General features: G+C 45.0%; 1 protein-coding gene across 1 annotated transcript in view; it reads right to left on the bottom strand.

The window, feature by feature from the left end:
* Nucleotides 1–5,589: 5,589 nt before the first annotated feature.
* Nucleotides 5,590–17,396, bottom strand: part of LOC126199011 (protein unc-93 homolog A-like) — a 315,006-nt gene continuing 303,199 nt past the window's right edge. The window contains exon 6 of the mRNA XM_049935695.1: nt 5,590–7,162. Within this exon, the coding sequence (XP_049791652.1) occupies nt 6,849–7,162 (314 nt within the window). The 3' untranslated portion in view covers nt 5,590–6,848. The remainder of the gene's footprint in view (nt 7,163–17,396) is intronic.

Below are 17,396 nucleotides of genomic sequence, written 5' to 3'. Positions count from 1 at the left end.
AGTACACAAGTGAACAACCTGGCGCTTTTCTTTGTTTTGTGCCAATTTCCACTTTTCGCACCATACAGAAATTCTCTCTAGATCATTTTGTAATTGGAATTGATCGTCTGATGGATTTACTGGACGATAAATTACAGCGTCATCTGCAAACGATCTAAGAGGGCTGCTCAGATTATCACCTAGATCATTTATGTAAATCAGGAACAGCAGAGGGCCTATGACACTACCTTGTGGAACGCCAGATATCACTTCTGTTCTGCTCGATGATTTACCGTCTATCACTACGATCTGTGACCTCTCTTGAAACAAAAGTGAAGCAAATGGGGGCAAAGTGATAGCGTAGAGCTGCGGTGAATCGTCAATTACTTCTTACCAGCAATACGCATGCCGAAAAGACTTTGAGAATCGTGTGCTACTTTGCTCGCAGAATGAATTTTCACTCTGCAGCAGTGTGTGCTCTGATCAGAAGCTTCCTGCGGACTGGGCCTCGAACCTGGAATCTTTTGAGTTTCACTGGCAGTTGCTGTACTCGACTGAGCTACCCGGTCCCGGCTCACGATCCGCCCTCACAACTGCATTTCCGCCAGTACCTCATCTCCTACGTACCAGGTTCGAGTACCGGTCTGACTCTTTGTCTGCCAGGAACTTTCACTACTTAGTTACTTTGATTGTAACTCATACAATTCACTATGCACAAAATAGAAAAGTTAGCTAGTATCAAGATTTGTTTAAGGCTTCAATTACACTATTACATAGATTCTTAGCTACAAATCTGTGTATTAGGATATTCTGTTATACATAGTTCACCGCAGTTCACACTGTAGTTGCGTTGATAAAGCAGATAAGTAAAATACTGATCTTCAATTACAAATAATACATCCATAATCTGAAAACTAAGAATAATTACTGTAGAGATGAATATGAAATGTGTCATTATCTTAAACGCCTGATAATTGAACCACAGTGGTTCTGCATAAGTGAAGGCAGTAACAGGGAATAATTATGAATTTCTAGCTGTGTTACAGATTTCGTCTTGTCTAATTAGCATCAAGACAGTCGAGATCACTGTTTATCACCTGAAATATTATTGTTGAAGTACTGTGACACAAAAATGTCTGTGCAACGTGGATACTGAAATCTTTATTTACCGTGAAGACTCATGGGATATGTCGAAAAATTAATGCAGTGAGCTATATAGTCCAGTCTGACACTGTTTATAAAATTTAACGGTCTTGCTTTGTGTTTTAATTGCGGAATTGACTTAAATTATACCAACGCAAGTTCTTGCAACGCAAATATGACAGTGATAAATCATTTCAACCAGGGGGAAAGGTTATAATATCCGCCATTGGTAACTATCTGTTATAAATTAAGATACGTAAGATTTTCTGATGCTGTATTGGGCACTGATCCCACATTTGGCGATCAAATTTCAATAATCAGGAGGACGATGAGAAAATATCAGCAATATATCTCATAGTGCAGAGAGACAAGGTGGAATTCATTCTATCAATGTGGCACCAACACGCGTTAGTAAGTTTGCATTCTGATGTTTTGAAGTGACGTTCTTGCATTCACAAGCCATAAGGATTTTCCTACAAACAATCAAGTACATGTAACACAGACACATGAAAGAAGACAAAATAATACGCTACAGGTGTATATCAGCAAGAAAATTCAAAGGAATTGCACATATGAGCTTTACCGTAGCTGCTTTGTCAGTTTCAAATTCTGCTCTGTTTAGTTATGTACGAGTATTTTTAAAACACAACTAATTTCCACCGTATATGCACGTTTGGAATTTCACTCGTTATGCCTTTCAAAGCTATTGCTTTACGTTAATCGTTATAGTTTTGTGCAATATCACAGTAGTTTCAAACAGTCTTCGAAACGTTACCCCTCTTGTTTTAAAACTGGCGCATATATTAGGTTTGCCCAGAAAGTAATGCACCACATTTCTTTTTCTCAGCAAAAAACAATGCTTCGAATGCGAAACGTTACGCACGTATTATTGGAAGTCTCCTGATTGAGCTCGCCAAGTTCCCGTCACTTCCGACAGATAGCGTAGCTGCAGGGCGGTTTCAAAATGGCTTCTTTAGGTGATGTACGTTACAAGCAACGTGCTGTCATTGAATTTCTCACTAAAGAGAAAGAAACTGTGGGGAATATTTACAAAAGCTTGTGCAACGTCTATGGAGCATCTGCCGTCGACAGAATTACAGATAGTTGCTGGGCACGGAGGGTGATATCATCAGAAGGGTGTTCGGCGGAGGTCCACGATTTTCAGTGGTCAGGGAGACCATCCATGGCTGTCACACCTGACATGTTGCAGCGAGCTGATGTCATTCGCGAGGGCAGACGCATTACGACTCGCCAGTTGGCGCTGCATCTGTCAGTCACCAAAGGAAGTGTGGATGCAATTGGATGCAGTTATCCGCACTCTTGGATATTCAAAAGTGTTTGCAAGATGAATCCCGCAGTGTCTAACGGTGGATCACAAATCGTTCAGAAAAAAATATTTGTCTTGATTTGTTGCAACGTTTTGAAGCTGAGGGGGAGGCCTTCTTGTCGTAGACTGTGAAAAGTGATGAAACCTGGGTTCACCATTTTGAGCCGGAAATAAGACAACAGTCGATGAAATGGCGCTATTCTCACTCATTACAGAAGAAAAAATTCAAAGCAACTGCTTCCACCGGTAAGGTCATGATCGCCGTGTTCTGGGACTGTGAAGGTGTGAATGTGATGCCAAGAGGTGGCACCATTAATTCAGAAGCATATGTCGACACATTAACAAAACTCAAGAAGCGCTTCCGGCGACTTCGGCGTCACAGCAACCCAGGAGATGTTTTGCTGCAACATAACACTCAACCCCGAACACGTCTGAGGACTGCTGAAAACATCGCAAAATAGGGTTGGACAGTGTTACCCCATCCACCCTACAGCTCTGACCCAGCCCCTCGGACTTCCGCTTGTTTGGGCCATTAAGGGATGTGATTCGTGGAAGACATTTTGAGGATGATGAGAAGGTGATTCACACAAGACAAGGATTGGAGTGATTGGGCATACACGCCCTCGTTTCGCGCTGGAGGAAGGCCATAGAACAGGATGGAGATTACATGGAAAAATAGGGTATGTAGATATAAAACACCATTCTTTCGAGTGTGTAATTCTCATTATGTTCAATCAAGAATTGTTTAACAAAAAAAACCCAATGCATTACTTTCTGGGCACCCCTTGTACGTACTGGCATCTGTTTTATCAGTTTACTTTATGTTGTAAAGTAGATAATGATTTGAGAAAGTAAGTTTACTACACAAAATTGTGAACCTCAGATTTAGCTTTATAGCAACCGTACTAGTAAACTACGTTTGTATTAAATACTAATAATTATTTCCATCTAGCATTTAAAACATTTAAATTAAGATACTTAATATTTCTTAGATTACGTGATGCACAGTAGTACTCCAACACTCGTTACTGACCGAAAGAGTAAGTTCACGTTAATGCACATAGTTTCTTGAACTCAGGACTGAGAAATGCAACAAATTAGACATGCCATTAACTTGGTTTACAGCCCTCGATTTTCCACCATTACTGATTATTTTTCTCGTAGTTCCTCTGCTTGTGACGATTCAGTCTTAGTTTCTGTTACGTATAACTAATATTTTGTATTATCGTTACTTTACTTTCCTGAGCCATTATTAACCATTTTTCATATCCTTACTTAATAGACACACATTAACACATATGGAGATCTGTACCTTGGTTTTGACAGTGGATGCTACATCTACACCAGTACTCCGAAAGCCGCCGGTTTGTGGCCGAGGGTACTTCTGGTAACACTAACTGATCCCCCCTTCCCTGCTCCACTCGTGAATGGCGCGTGGGAAGAATGACTGTCTGTAAGTCTTTGTATTGGCTCTAACTTGTCGAATTTCTCTAATTTTGGTGTAGCAACCAAAAATTTATTGCCAAATAATGTATTTTGAACAATCGTATGCTGCATCAATTGCGGATAACACAGCATGGCGCTGTTCCTTCTCGTGCTGTTTTTTGTCTGCTGTTAAATATAAAGTAGTACATTGTGCATGAAGATAACATATCGAACTAGTAACGATTCAGAAGGGAAAAAGGATCTATGTTACTAACCAAAAAAATTAACATTTTCGATTTTCCTTAACAATTTTTATTTATTTATTATCTATTTTTGTAGTGGAACATGAAGAAAGTGTTTCATTTAGTAACTATAGTCCTTTTTGCCATAAACTGATGAAAGACTGAGTTAAAGACTGTATCTGAAAGTGATCTTCTATAGAACCGTAAACTTAAAATTCATGGTACAGTCATTACAGAAACTGCCATAGAAAATTGGCCCTTATTGCATGTTCATAGCCAGCCATCTGTTTCGAAGAACCTAGTTTTTTGAAGGAAGAGACAATCTTATTGAAACTCATTTTCTGGCGCTATTGATGGCAATATCGACTGATATTTTGTAGTGTGCCCAATCTTACAGGAGACAGTGTATGGTTCTGCAAGGTTTACTCAGGGGCAGTTATTTCAGGTGTTGGACCACTCACGTTGTTGCAGTCACTAGTGTATGGGGACCCTTCCAGGGCACAACAAAGCCGTTAGGCTCGGCATTCACAACTCCAACGGCGTTTAGTTTACATTCGCCCACGCAAGTAGGTAAGCTGCTTATACACACAGGACAGGTGTAAGGTAGAGGTTTCGATCAAATATCCTCAACGATGACTCATTAAACACGGTGAGAATAATCTCATCAAGAAGAGTACCCCACTGTGACTGCCACGAGATTCATGTGGTCTGGCTAAGAACCAGGAGTAACGTAATCTCGGCAGTGGGTACAATAGGAAGTTCAGAAGAAGGATGAAGTGGGGGGCAGAAGAACAACCATTTCTATTCCACTCTTACGCCCTGCAGCTTCCCATGGTCATGCTATAGCCTGCCGAAACAATATTGCCTTACTAGTGGACGTCATTATCAGCCGTATTGTGTTTCAATTGTTCACCGATTGTGGTACATCATACATCAGAGGTGGAAAATGCTGAATGTGCGTTTACGGTACAGACAGCGCGGGCTTCTAATAAGAAGTGAGCATTAATGGGAGCAGTGGGCACCTGAGGAGAGGGAAGAACTCGGCTATAACGGAGCCGAGACAACAACAAATAACGCATAATCTGGATGGAGTCCAGGAGGGAATACGTAAGAAAAGGACTGGGTTGGTCGTCGAAATATCGTGCAGTGAAATGAGATCAACATCTCAGTCGATCAGCCAAAATCGCACTATTAAACAACGAAGACATCAACAGCAATGGGCTTACCCAGAGAGGGGAGGAATGGGGGGGGGGGGTGGCAGCTGCCCCCCCCCCCCCAGAAGATATTCGCAGTTTTTCACTAGTTTGTTTTATTTAATAAGAAACGCTGCATATTTTCTCGGATTGTACAAGTGCATTCTTGTATTGAAAATGTTTATTAAAGGCAGTTTTTCACTGGTTTACTGTTTTATTTAATAAGAAGTGCTGTATGTTGTCTCAAGTCCTTGTTTCCTGAGACTAGTATGACCTACCCCCCCCCCCCCCCCCCCCATCCCCTCCATTTCAGATCCTGGGTACGCCCTTGTCAACAGCGACGCTGAATTGCTGCTGATTTACCGACTAGGACGTAACCTCAATAAGTAACGTTTAAAGAAGAGAAATTTGTTTACATCGAGTATAGATTTAAGTGTCAGGAAGTCGTTGCTGAAAGTATTTGTATGGAGTGTAGCCATGTATGGAAGTAAAACGTGGACGATAAATAGTTTGGACAAGAAGAGAATAGAAGCTTTTGAAATGTGGTGCTACAGAAGAATGCTTAAGATTAGATGGGTAGATCACATAACTAATGAGGAGGTATTGAATAGAATTGGGGAGAAGAGGAGTTTGTGGCACAACTAGACAAAAAGAAGGGACCAGTTGGTAGGACATGTTCAGAGGCATCAAGGGATCACAAATTTAACATTGGAGGGCAGCGTGGAGGCTAAAAATCGTAGAGGGAGGCCAAGAGATGAATACCTAAAGCAGATTCAGAAGGATGTAGGTTGCAGTAGGTACTGGGAGATGAAGAAGCTTGCACAGGATAGAGTAGTAATGTAAAGAGCTGCATCAAACCAGTCTCAGGACTGAAGACTACAACAACAATTGTTTGATAAAACAGACGGGCGTAGGTATACCAGTTGGAGACTGCTGGCGAACAGGCACAACAAACATTAATGGAAGAGATGGACACAACTTTACATTGCAGGGGATGTTTTGAAGGCGTTGTCTAGCAAAAATGACCCAGTTTGTAACGAAGCCTTTGACCGATCTGATTAGGACTGCAAAAGGTAGATGGCTCTTATTTGTAGATGATGACTTTACTCAAAGCAGATGGCAAAGACGTTCAGAGGGATAATGCACTTTAGCGCACTGCCAGAAGTATCACCCGAGGAAGAGCGCGAAGAAAACTTCAAACTACTTCTCTCGTCAAAAACTCCGCGAATCTGATCCCAACCGAATTCGTGCAGGGCAGCTTACATCGCTATACCACACTGCTAGACGTCAGTGGTGAAGCACTGAGCACTGTATGACTTCGTACGACCGTGGAGACCCATCAGTAGCTCAGTTACTTCCAACCCCGATAACAGCTGTGTGTGCTAGCAAGTGGTCACGATGGGACTCGACGGGGTATAATGTCCAAACAAACTGGGAAGATGGCATCAGTTCTCTCGCTAGTAAGTAGACGTCCAAACGAAGGCTGTGGGTGTGGGTTGTTGTCTCGAGTCGCTGTACGCTCCCCACTTCCTCGAGTCGCTACCAGCCGTGCAGAGGCTTGCCGGCGGGCTTCTTGTAGGAGTCTCTGTGGTTGTCGTGCTGGTGGTGGTGGTGGCGCTCCCTCTGCTTGTCATGCGGCCAGAAGGAGGCGGCGTCCCGGCGCCGGGCCAGCCACTCCGCGGACCAGTAGCAGCCGGCGGCCACAGCCAGCAGGCCGGCCATCAGCCACAGCTTGACGTGCGTGCACAGCACCGGGCTGTACGCGTACGACACGATGAAACCCACGCTCTCGAACACCCGGAAGTTGCTGTACGCCGCTTGCTCGTTGCCGCGGAACAGGATGCCGAACAGTGCTGCGGGCAAAGAAAACACCGGTTTCTCGTTACACGAGAAATGCACTTTGACCATACCGGCCAGATCCAAAAAGTTTCGTGAATAAATTTTTTTAAAGAGATTTATCGCTTTTAACGTACAAAACCTTAAAAATCTCAAAGCAATTTCCTTCCATGAAACTTCCTGGCGGATTAAAACTTTGTGCTGGACCGAGACTCGAACTCGGGACCTTTGCCTTTCGGGGGCAAGTGCGTGAGTCGTGCTTGGGTAGCTCAGATGGTAGAGCACACAGTTGAAATATACCAGGAAGTTTCATATCAGCACACACGGCAGAGTGAAAATATCATTCTGGAAACATCCCCCAGGCTGTGGCTAAGCCATGTCTCCGCAATATCCTTTCTTCCAGGAGTGCTAGTTCTGCAAGGTTCGCAGGAGAGCTTCTGTAAAGTTCGGAAGGTAGGAGACGAGGTACTGGCGGAAGTAAAGCTGTGAGTACGGGGCGTGAGTCGTGCTTGGGTAGCTCAGATGGTAGAGCACTTGCCCACGAAAGGCAAAGGTCCCGTGTTCGAGTCTCGGTCCGGCACACAGTTTTAATCTGCCAGGAAGTTTCATATCAGCACACACTGCAGAGTGAAAATCTCATTCTGGAAACATCCCCCAGGCTGTGGCTAAGCCATGTCTCCGCAATATCCTTTCTTCCAGGAGTGCTAGTTCTGCAAGGTTCGCAGGAGAGCTTCTGTGAAGTTTGGAAAGTAGGAGACGAGGTACTGGCAGAAGTAAAGCTCTGAAGACAGGGCGTGATTCATGCTTGGGTAGCTCAGATGGTAGAGCACTTGCCCACGAAATGCAAAGGTCGAGTGTTCGGGTCTCTGTCCGGCACAAAGTTTTAATCTGCCAGGAAGTTTCATATCAGCGCACACTCCGCTGCAGAGTGAAAATCTAATTCTGGAAACGTCCCCCAGGTTGTGGCTAAGCCATGTCTGCGCAATATCCTTTCTTTCAGAAGGACTAGTTCTGCAAAGTCCTGCAGGAGAGCTTCTGTCAAGGTAGGAGACGAGGTACTGGCAGAAGTAAAGCTCTGAAGATGGGGTGTGAGTCGTGCTTGGGTAGCTCAGATGGTAGAGCATTTGTCCACGAAAGGCAAAGGTCCCGTGTTCAAGTCTCTGTCCGGCACAGAGTTTTAATCTGCTAGGAAGTTTCATATCAGCGCACACTCCGCTGCAGAGTGAAAATCTCATTCTGGAAACATCCCCCAGGTTGTGGCTCGCAGTCTTTCAGGAGTGCTAGTTCTGCAAAGTCCTGCAGGAGAGCTTCTGTAAAGTTTGGAAGATAGGAGACGTGGTGCTGGCAGAAGTAAACCTCTGAACACGGGGCGTGAGTCGTGCTTGGGTAGCTCAGATGGTAGAGCACTTGCCCATGAAAGGCAAAGGTCCCGTGTTCAAGTCTCGGTCCGGCACACAGTTTTAATCTGCCATCTGAGCACACTCCGCTGCAGAGTGAAAATCTCATTCTGGAATTTCCTTCCATATCTATGCTTTACTGCCAACGCTTCACCCAGTCTGCATAGACTTCTTGGAAGCTGTCATTGGATACCTCCTTAACCCTTTATTTCTCAGGTCACTTTTTGTCACAATCTGCCCCACGTGCGGTCTGCAGACCACTACAGGGTGTTTCAAAACTTCAAAAATTCATATAAATTTATTGATAGAAGATATAGAGCTGGGTTTAGTGTTATTTTGTAGGAAAACACATAAAGTTTTTTTACCTTAAACTACAGATGTTGTATGTGGCTTCCATTCATTATCCCATCGGAAGTCAATTTCTTCCGAAAGTCGCTTAGTATCGGCGTAAATTCTTGCTGTAAGTTCAGGTAGAGAAGTCGGCACAGGAGGTACAAACGCGATGTCCTTGATGAATCTCCATAAAAAAAATCGAGTGGTGTCAGGTCTGCAGAACGTGAGGGCCATGCAATTGGCGCATAACGGCCAATCCATTGACCTGGAAAGCGGCCACTGAGAAAATCCCGGACGCCAGCCAGATAGTGGGGTTAGAATTATATTATACCGTCAGCTATTGATGGGCACTGAAATATATCAACGGGCACAGGTGAAAATGTGTGCGCCGACCGGGACTCGAACCTGGGGTCCTCTACTTATATGGCAAATACTCTATCCATCTGAGCCACCGAGGGCACAGAGGATAGTGCGACTGCAGGGACTATCTCGCGCACGCCTCCAGCGAGACACACATTCTCACCTTGTATGTCCACACACTACATTCGTAGTGTCCCACTCCATCACACTCATTACTCGTGGAAGACATTCTTACCAAGTCCCGTAAGAGTTCGGGGAATATGTGTGCATCCGCACAGAAGGAAAAGGTCATGGTCGGTATTGCCAGAACTATAGACTGTACGTAAATGGGTATGGTGTCTGTTCTTTCGGACATGTCCGTTGTATATAGTTCTGGCAATACCGGCCATGACCTTCTTCTTCTGTGCGGATGCACACATATTCCCCGAACTCTTACGGGACTTGGTAAGAATGTCTTCCACGAGTAATGAGTGTGTTGGGGTGGGACGCTACGAACGTAGTGTGTGGACATACAAAGTGAGAATGTGGGTCCCGTGAGAGGCGTGCGCGAGATAGTCCCTGCAGTCGCGCTATCCTCTGTGCCCTCGGTGGCTCAGATGGATAGAGGGTCTGCCATGTAAGCAGGGGATCCCGGGTTCGAGTCCCGTCTGAGGCACACAATTTCACCTGTCCCTGTCGATATATATAAACGCCCGTTAACAGCTGATGGTATTAATATAATTCTAATTCCGTTCTAGACAGCTGCAGGTCATCAATGGTGTCTGTTCTTTCGGACGTGTACGAAAGAACAGACACCATTCCCATATATGTAGAGTGTGGTGGTGCATTATCTTGCATGAAGTAAACATTTCGTTCTTGGTCATCCTCATCGATCTGTCGTATCAAAAATTGTTGTAACATATCCAGGTACTGTCCTGTTGATGGTTCTCTCACGGAAAAATAAGGGGCCGCACACTTTGTTCTTGCTCAAGGCACAAAAACTTCTTCAGTTTAGGGCTATCACTAACATGCTGCAATGTTTGATGTGGATTTTCACTGCCCCAAATTCTACAGTTAAGTGTGTTAACCTTGGCACTTAAGTGAAACTTCGACTCATCTGATAAGATGATTTTGTCCAAGAAATGTTCATCCGCATGTAATCGATTTACAATATCTGCACAGACGTTCTTGCAAGCAATTTTATCAGTGTCTTTTTATTGCTTGTACGATCGCCAATCTCTACTGTTTCAAATGCAAACGGTTTCTCAATACACGCCAAACAGCTATATGTGGGATTTGCAGTTCGCGAGACGCATGCCAGGTCGATTTCGTACAACTGTTGACAATACGTTGTCTCACTCGCCCAACGAAGTCGTCAGATGTTTTTGGACGATCTGATGATTTCCCTTGTCTTACCATGCACACTGTTTCTACAAAACATTTAATCCACTCATAACTTGTAGGACTACTGGGAGGGTCTTTAGTTACTTGGTATGGAAATTACACTGAACTGTTGTCGCCGGCTTCGATTCTTCAAACTAAAACTCACAGCTTGCACGCTCGGGTCCAGTGAAGGCTGCCACCTTTAACGCAAATGCTGCTAGCGCTCCTTATGGTGCGATTCGGCACTAGCGAACTAGGGGAGACAACACTTGGCGTATTTCTCTACAAATAGACACTACAGTCACCTCTGTAGGTACTATGAATTAATTGATATGAATTTTCAAAGTTGTAAAGTCTTTTTTGGAACACCCTGTATATTTAAATAGCCGTAAAAACTGCATTCAGCAATTCAGTGCAGCATTTCATTTTTTTATGTACAACATTATGTTAATACTGTACCAAAAATTGAAATAAAATTTAAAGTTTATTTTTCGAGAAAACACATTTAAACAGAAAACTGCACAAAATTCACACAATCTTACATAACAAAGTTAATGCTGTGAAAACTCAAATACCTTGTAATCTAAGTTTTACTTCTTACTGTATTTTTGTTGTTTCTTACACATGTAATAATAAAGGCACAAAAACTCCCATAAACATTCAAAAATGAAAATTATACTAATACTTTTTTAGGTTTTTAGTTTCCTTCTCAGAGATTTTTTTTGGATTCATGGGAAATTTTTGTAGAGAAGTCAAGTTAGATTGGCTTCTTGCAACAATGGCATATACACTCCTGGAAATTGAAATAAGAACACCGTGAATTAATTGTCCCAGGAAGGGGAAACTTTATTGACACATTCCTGGGGTCAGATACATCACATGATCACACTGACAGAACCACCATAGACACAGGCAACAGAGCATGCACAATGTCGGCACTAGTACAGTGTATATCCACCTTTCGCAGCAATGCAGGCTGCTATTCTCCCATGGAGACGATCGTAGAGATGCTGGATGTAGTCCTGTGGAACGGCTTGCCATGCCATTTCCACCTGGCGCCTCAGTTGGACCAGCGTTCGTGCTGGACGTGCAGACAGCGTGAGACGACGCTTCATACAGTCCCAAACATGCTCAATGGGGGACAGATCCGGAGATCTTGCTGGCCAGGGTAGTTGACTTACACCTTCTAGAGCACGTTGGGTGGCACGGGATACATGCGGACGTGCATTGTCCTGTTGGAACAGCAAGTTCCCTTGCCGGTCTAGGAATGGTAGAACGATGGGTTCGATGACGGTTTGGATGTACCGTGCACTATTCAGTGTCCCCTCGACGATCACCAGTGGTGTACGGCCAGTGTAGGAGATCGCTCCCCACACCATGATGCCGGGTGTTGGCCCTGTGTGCCTCGGTCGTATGCAGTCCTGATTGTGGCGCTCACCTGCACGGCGCCAAACACGCATACGACCATCATTGGCACCAAGGCAGAAGCGACTCTCATCGCTGAAGACGACACGTCTCCATTCGTCCCTCCATTCACGCCTGTCGCGACACCACTGGAGGCGGGCTGCACGATGTTGGGGCGTGAGCGGAAGACGGCCTAACGGTGTGCGGGACCGTAGCCCAGCTTCATGGAGACGGTTGCGAATGGTCCTCGCCGATACCCCAGGAGCAACAGTGTCCCTAATTTGCTGGGAAGTGGCGGTGCGGTCCCCTACGGCACTGCGTAGGATCCTACGGTCTTGGCGTGCATCCGTGCGTCGCTGCGGTCCGGTCCCAGGTCGACGGGCACGTGCACCTTCCGCCGACCACTGGCGACAACATCGATGTACTGTGGAGACCTCACGCCCCACGTGTTGAGCAATTCGGCGGTACGTCCACCCGGCCTCCCGCATGCCCACTATACGCCCTCGCTCATAGTCCGTCAACTGCACATTCGGTTCACGTCCACGCTGTCGCGGCATGCTACCAGTGTTAAAGACTGCGATGGAGCTCCGTATGCCACGGCAAACTGGCTGACACTGACGGCGGCGGTGCACAAATGCTGCGCAGCTAGCGCCATTCGACGGCCAACACCGCGGTTCCTGGTGTGTCCGCTGTGCCGTGCGTGTGATCATTGCTTGTACAGCCCTCTCGCAGTGTCCGGAGCACGTATGGTGGGTCTGACACACCGGTGTCAATGTGTTCTTTTTTCCATTTCCAGGAGTGTATAAGTCATCTTTCTCTTCTTTTTTGGGTCACAGGTGGAGCATGTTTTGCGTTTTTCCAAATGTTCTACAACGACTTCTACTCTCGGTTCTGCTACACCGGAACCATGGTGACTGGATGCACAAATTTTATGGGGTACGTGACAGGTGTTGACTCGCTTTTTCAAAAATGTGTGTGAAATCTTATGGGACTTCACTGCTAAGGTCATCAGTCCCTAAGCTTACACACTACTTAACCTAAATTATCCTAATGACAAACACACACATTCATGCCCGAGGGAGGACTCGAACCTTCGCCGAGATCAGACGCACAGTCCAGGACTGCAGCGCCTAAGACCTAATACCGCGCGGCTGACTCGCTTTTTATCTATTGTGTTACCAACGAGTTTGCAAGCTTCTTCAAAAAATTAAAGCAGCTCATCTGAGTATTGTCTTTGCAGAAACTGTGAAGGACAAACGCAGCCCGCATCTCGTGGTCGTGCGGTAGCGTTCTCGCTTCCCACGCCCGGGTTCCCGGGTTCGATTCTCGGCGGGGTCAGGGATTTTCTCTGCCTCGTGATGGCTGGGTGTTGTGTGCTGTCCTTAGGTTAGTTAGGTTTAAGTAGTTCTAAGTTCTAGGGGACTGATGACCATAGATGTTAAGTCCCATAGTGCTCAGAGCCATTTGAACCATTTTTTGACAAACGCATTCACCCCACGCATCTCCCACATGCCAAAAAACAATGGTATTACACATAATTGGAGGGGACTTAGGCGACCAGCCATATTTGTTTCGACCAAATATAAAAGCTGAAACTTGAGCTAAAGATTCACCCTCTACACTTCTGTCTTCATCACTCTGAACACTTCTTTCATTAAAGAAATTCACAGGTGGCGAAACAATTCATCTTCACTTTCACACTGTTCCTATTCCCAATAATGTTCCAGTTTCGTTGTCACTATCTGAATGGCTCTGAGCACTATGGGACTCAACTACTGAGGTTATTAGTCCCCTAGAACTTAGAACTAGTTAAACCTAACCAACCTAAGGACATCACAAACATCCATGCCCGAGGCAGGATTCGAACCTGCGACCGTAGCGGTCTGGCGGTTCCAGACTGCAGCGCCTTTAACCGCGCGGCCACTTCGGCCGGCTCACTATCTGATCCAGCGTCACTTCCTACACTGTCCTCCGAGAATGCTAGCACAAATGAAGCAGTAATAGTATGGCTCCATATCACATTTAAGCGGCTACTGACAAAGAAAGCTGCGGCAGCTTCAGGAAAGAACGACTAGATAACTATGTAATCTCCTACCCAACATCTATGCATTAGCAACAGAGTAACAATAAACGCTTGCAGTCTGTGAGATCGCACCTGGGACGTTAAGGGTTAAGGAAGAGTGTCGAAGCCTTCTTTACCCCCTCCCACGGCCCCTGATGCTGTCCCTCAAAGCTTCTCTTTGTTCCCAGAAACCAAAAGAATTCCGGGGATGCGAAGTAAGGGCTGTATGGCAGCTGACACAGTAATGCCATACCGTTCTCAAGCGAGAAACTCTTCCGCGATGAAGCCGGGGTGGCTCAATGCATTGTTGTCATGCTGAATCCAGTTGTTAGCTATGTTTTTCCCTGACGCACTTTATCCTATCCCATAAACGGGTGAGGCCTTGAGTGTAAAATTGGCCATTAACTGTTTGTCCTTGAGACACATATTCACTATGAATCACGCCTTTGGAATCAGAAAAGACAAATGAGCATTGTCTTAACCTCAGATTTACTCACACTTGCCTTTTTCAGGTGAGTTCAGCTGTTCATGTGCCTCTCGCTGCTTTTTCATTTTGATTCGGTATCATATTCGAAAATCCATGTTTCTTCGCCTTTCACTACTCTTTCCCAAAAATTAGGGTCACTGTCGTGATTTCCAACAACTCGACACACTTCAGCGCACAGATTCCCTTCTGTTCGTCGGTCAGCAATTTTGAAACATTCTTTGCACATACCGTTCTCATCCCTTATTCGACTCTCTAAATGTGATAAACATTCGGTTTGGGATTATTGCAAATCTCTACTACCATCCTTACTCCCAGGTGTCAATCTCCATTCAAAACGTTTTGCATGATCTCCATATTTTCGTGCGTTTTGAAGGTAGCCGAATCACTCATTGTCGTCGACGTTTTCTCGCTCGCTGGAACATTTTGTGCCAGTTGTAAGTTCTTGGCTCGGACATTGCTTCCTCTCTGAAGGCTTCTGGAATCAGACTCTCCGTCTCAGAGCCCAATTTTTTGAGTTGAACGCAAAATTTGATCGCCTCTCGCTTCTCCATTAACAGCTGCATCTTGAATCTCGACGTGTCACCATAACATACCACGAGCTGAACGTGATACTCACTCTGTCACAGCACATAGGCGGCTGAGCCAAGTCGCATTTGTTAGTCAAGACGACTCACCACCGTTCCCACCGAATGTTGCATCGCTGTAGCCCTTCTGCTTCTCGTGAAAGTTTTGTTCTCACAACTTTTGAGACAGACGACGTAGGAAAAGGCAAAAAAAAAGAAGAATCTGTATAACTGTTGATGTGGAGTGTCTTTAAAATGGGTGATTGGGTGAGGAGGCAATCGTGTCCAGTGAGCAACAGTTGCTGTAGACATGATTTCAAACTCTGGCTGGTATTTCTGAGTAGTGATATTTCCCATTAAAGATGACTAATCTCTAGCTAGGTAGTCGAGTAGGGGGGCTACCTGACCTGCCACTTTGTCTTGTAGTCCTCTCTCCCGTGCAGGGCTCCCAAATTTTAGGACTTTACAATCTAGTAATTGCGTGTACAGCCCCGGTTGTCAGTCGCACTGTAGATCTCAAGACATCAAAAATTTTAGTGCAGTTCTATGTTGGTAAGATTCTGCATTCAGTACCCAGACATTCCATCCAGCTACATATGCCACTGTATGCTTAATGAATTTACAGGCGATAGTCCAAGACGTTGCATAATCCTACATACTATGTATAATCAACTAGGAAACGTGGGAGAGAGGCCACATGGCTGCCTTCTGTGTCTGCCTGCTGGAAGAAGCTTCTGGATCTCGCCCTATCCTGCTCTACATCTCGGTCTCCCTGTCTCTCGCACTGTAGCTCTTCTCCAGGGCATCTCAGTCTAATATTCTGTAATCCTCCTGAAATAAACTTTAAGCAAAAAAATAAATAAATAAATAAATAAATAAAAAAATAAAAAAAAATTAAAAAAATAAAAAAATATAAAAAAAACACGTTGCACCACGAAGGAATTATACAAATGGGACGGAAATCGGTAATGTGATTTACATGTGTGGACAAAAAAATTATTACAATTTCAGAGCATTTGGATAATTTATTCAAGAGAAAGATCTTTACAAATTTAGCAAGTCAAGAACGTGTTGGTCCAACACAGACCGTTATGCAAGCACTTTTTCGACTTGCCATTGATTAACAGAGTTGTTGGATGTCATCCTGAGGGACATCGTGCCAAATTCGGTCCAATTGGCTCGTTAGATCGTCGAAATTCCGAGCTGGTTGAAAGTCCCTGTCGGTAATGGTCCAAACATTGTCGGCTGAGAAAGACCAGGTGACATTGCTGGCCCAAGTAGGGCTTGGCAAGCACGCAGACAAGCGTTAGAAACTCTCGCCACATGCGGGCGGGCATTGTCTTGCTGAAATGTAAGCCCAGAATGGGGCATAGAATATCATCGACGTACCGCTGTGGTATAAGGATGAAGCGGATAACAACCAAAGGGGAATGGCACTGACCACCACTCCTGGTTGTTGGGCTGTGTCTCCAGACACGTCTTTGGTAGTCATCAGGGCTCAGTTCGAAGCAGAACTCATAACTGTTCTACTCCAGTCAATGACATTCCAGGCCGAAGACATGTCTGGAGATGCCCAGGGCAGCGTTGGAATAACAACTTATTTTCGCTTGCTGTATTGTCTGACTGCCAGAAGGACGATCTGGGGTGCCATTTCTTTTCATAACAGGACCGCACTGATTGTCATCTGTGGCGCCATTAAAGCACAGTGGTACGTCGACGATTTTCTACGCCCCATTTTGTTGTCTTTCATGGCAAGCCATCCTAGGCTTACATTTCAATAAGATAATGCTCGCCTGCGCACGGCAAGAGTTTCTAATGCTTGTCTTCGTGCTTGCCAAACCGTACGTTGACCAGAAATGTTGCCGGATCTCTCCCCAGTTGAAAACGTTTGGAGCACATGGGCGGGGCCCTCCAACGATCACGGAATTTTGGCGATCCAGTGCGCCAGTTGTACAGAATTTGATACTTTATCGCTCAGGAGGATACCCAACAACTCTATCAATCAATGCCAAGCCGAATAATAAAGCTCTGAGTTGGTTCAACGTGCTACTGACTTGCTTAATTTGTGAAGATCCTTCCCTTGAATAAATCATCCAAATGTTTTGAAATCGTAATCATTTGTCTGTACCGCCCATCGCATCTGCCGACTTCTGTCTCATTCGGATAATTCCTTTGAGTTTATCACTGTTCTGTTTAACACCTTTAAACTTGTACACCTACTCCGTTGCCCATGCGACTGGCGCATGGGATATTATTCCTGGAGCATCCTTCGTAACTCGTATT

Source organism: Schistocerca nitens, chromosome 1, assembly GCF_023898315.1.
Source record: "Schistocerca nitens isolate TAMUIC-IGC-003100 chromosome 1, iqSchNite1.1, whole genome shotgun sequence".
NCBI classification, from domain to species: domain Eukaryota; kingdom Metazoa; phylum Arthropoda; class Insecta; order Orthoptera; family Acrididae; genus Schistocerca; species Schistocerca nitens.
This window is presented reverse-complemented; position numbering and strand designations above follow the sequence as displayed.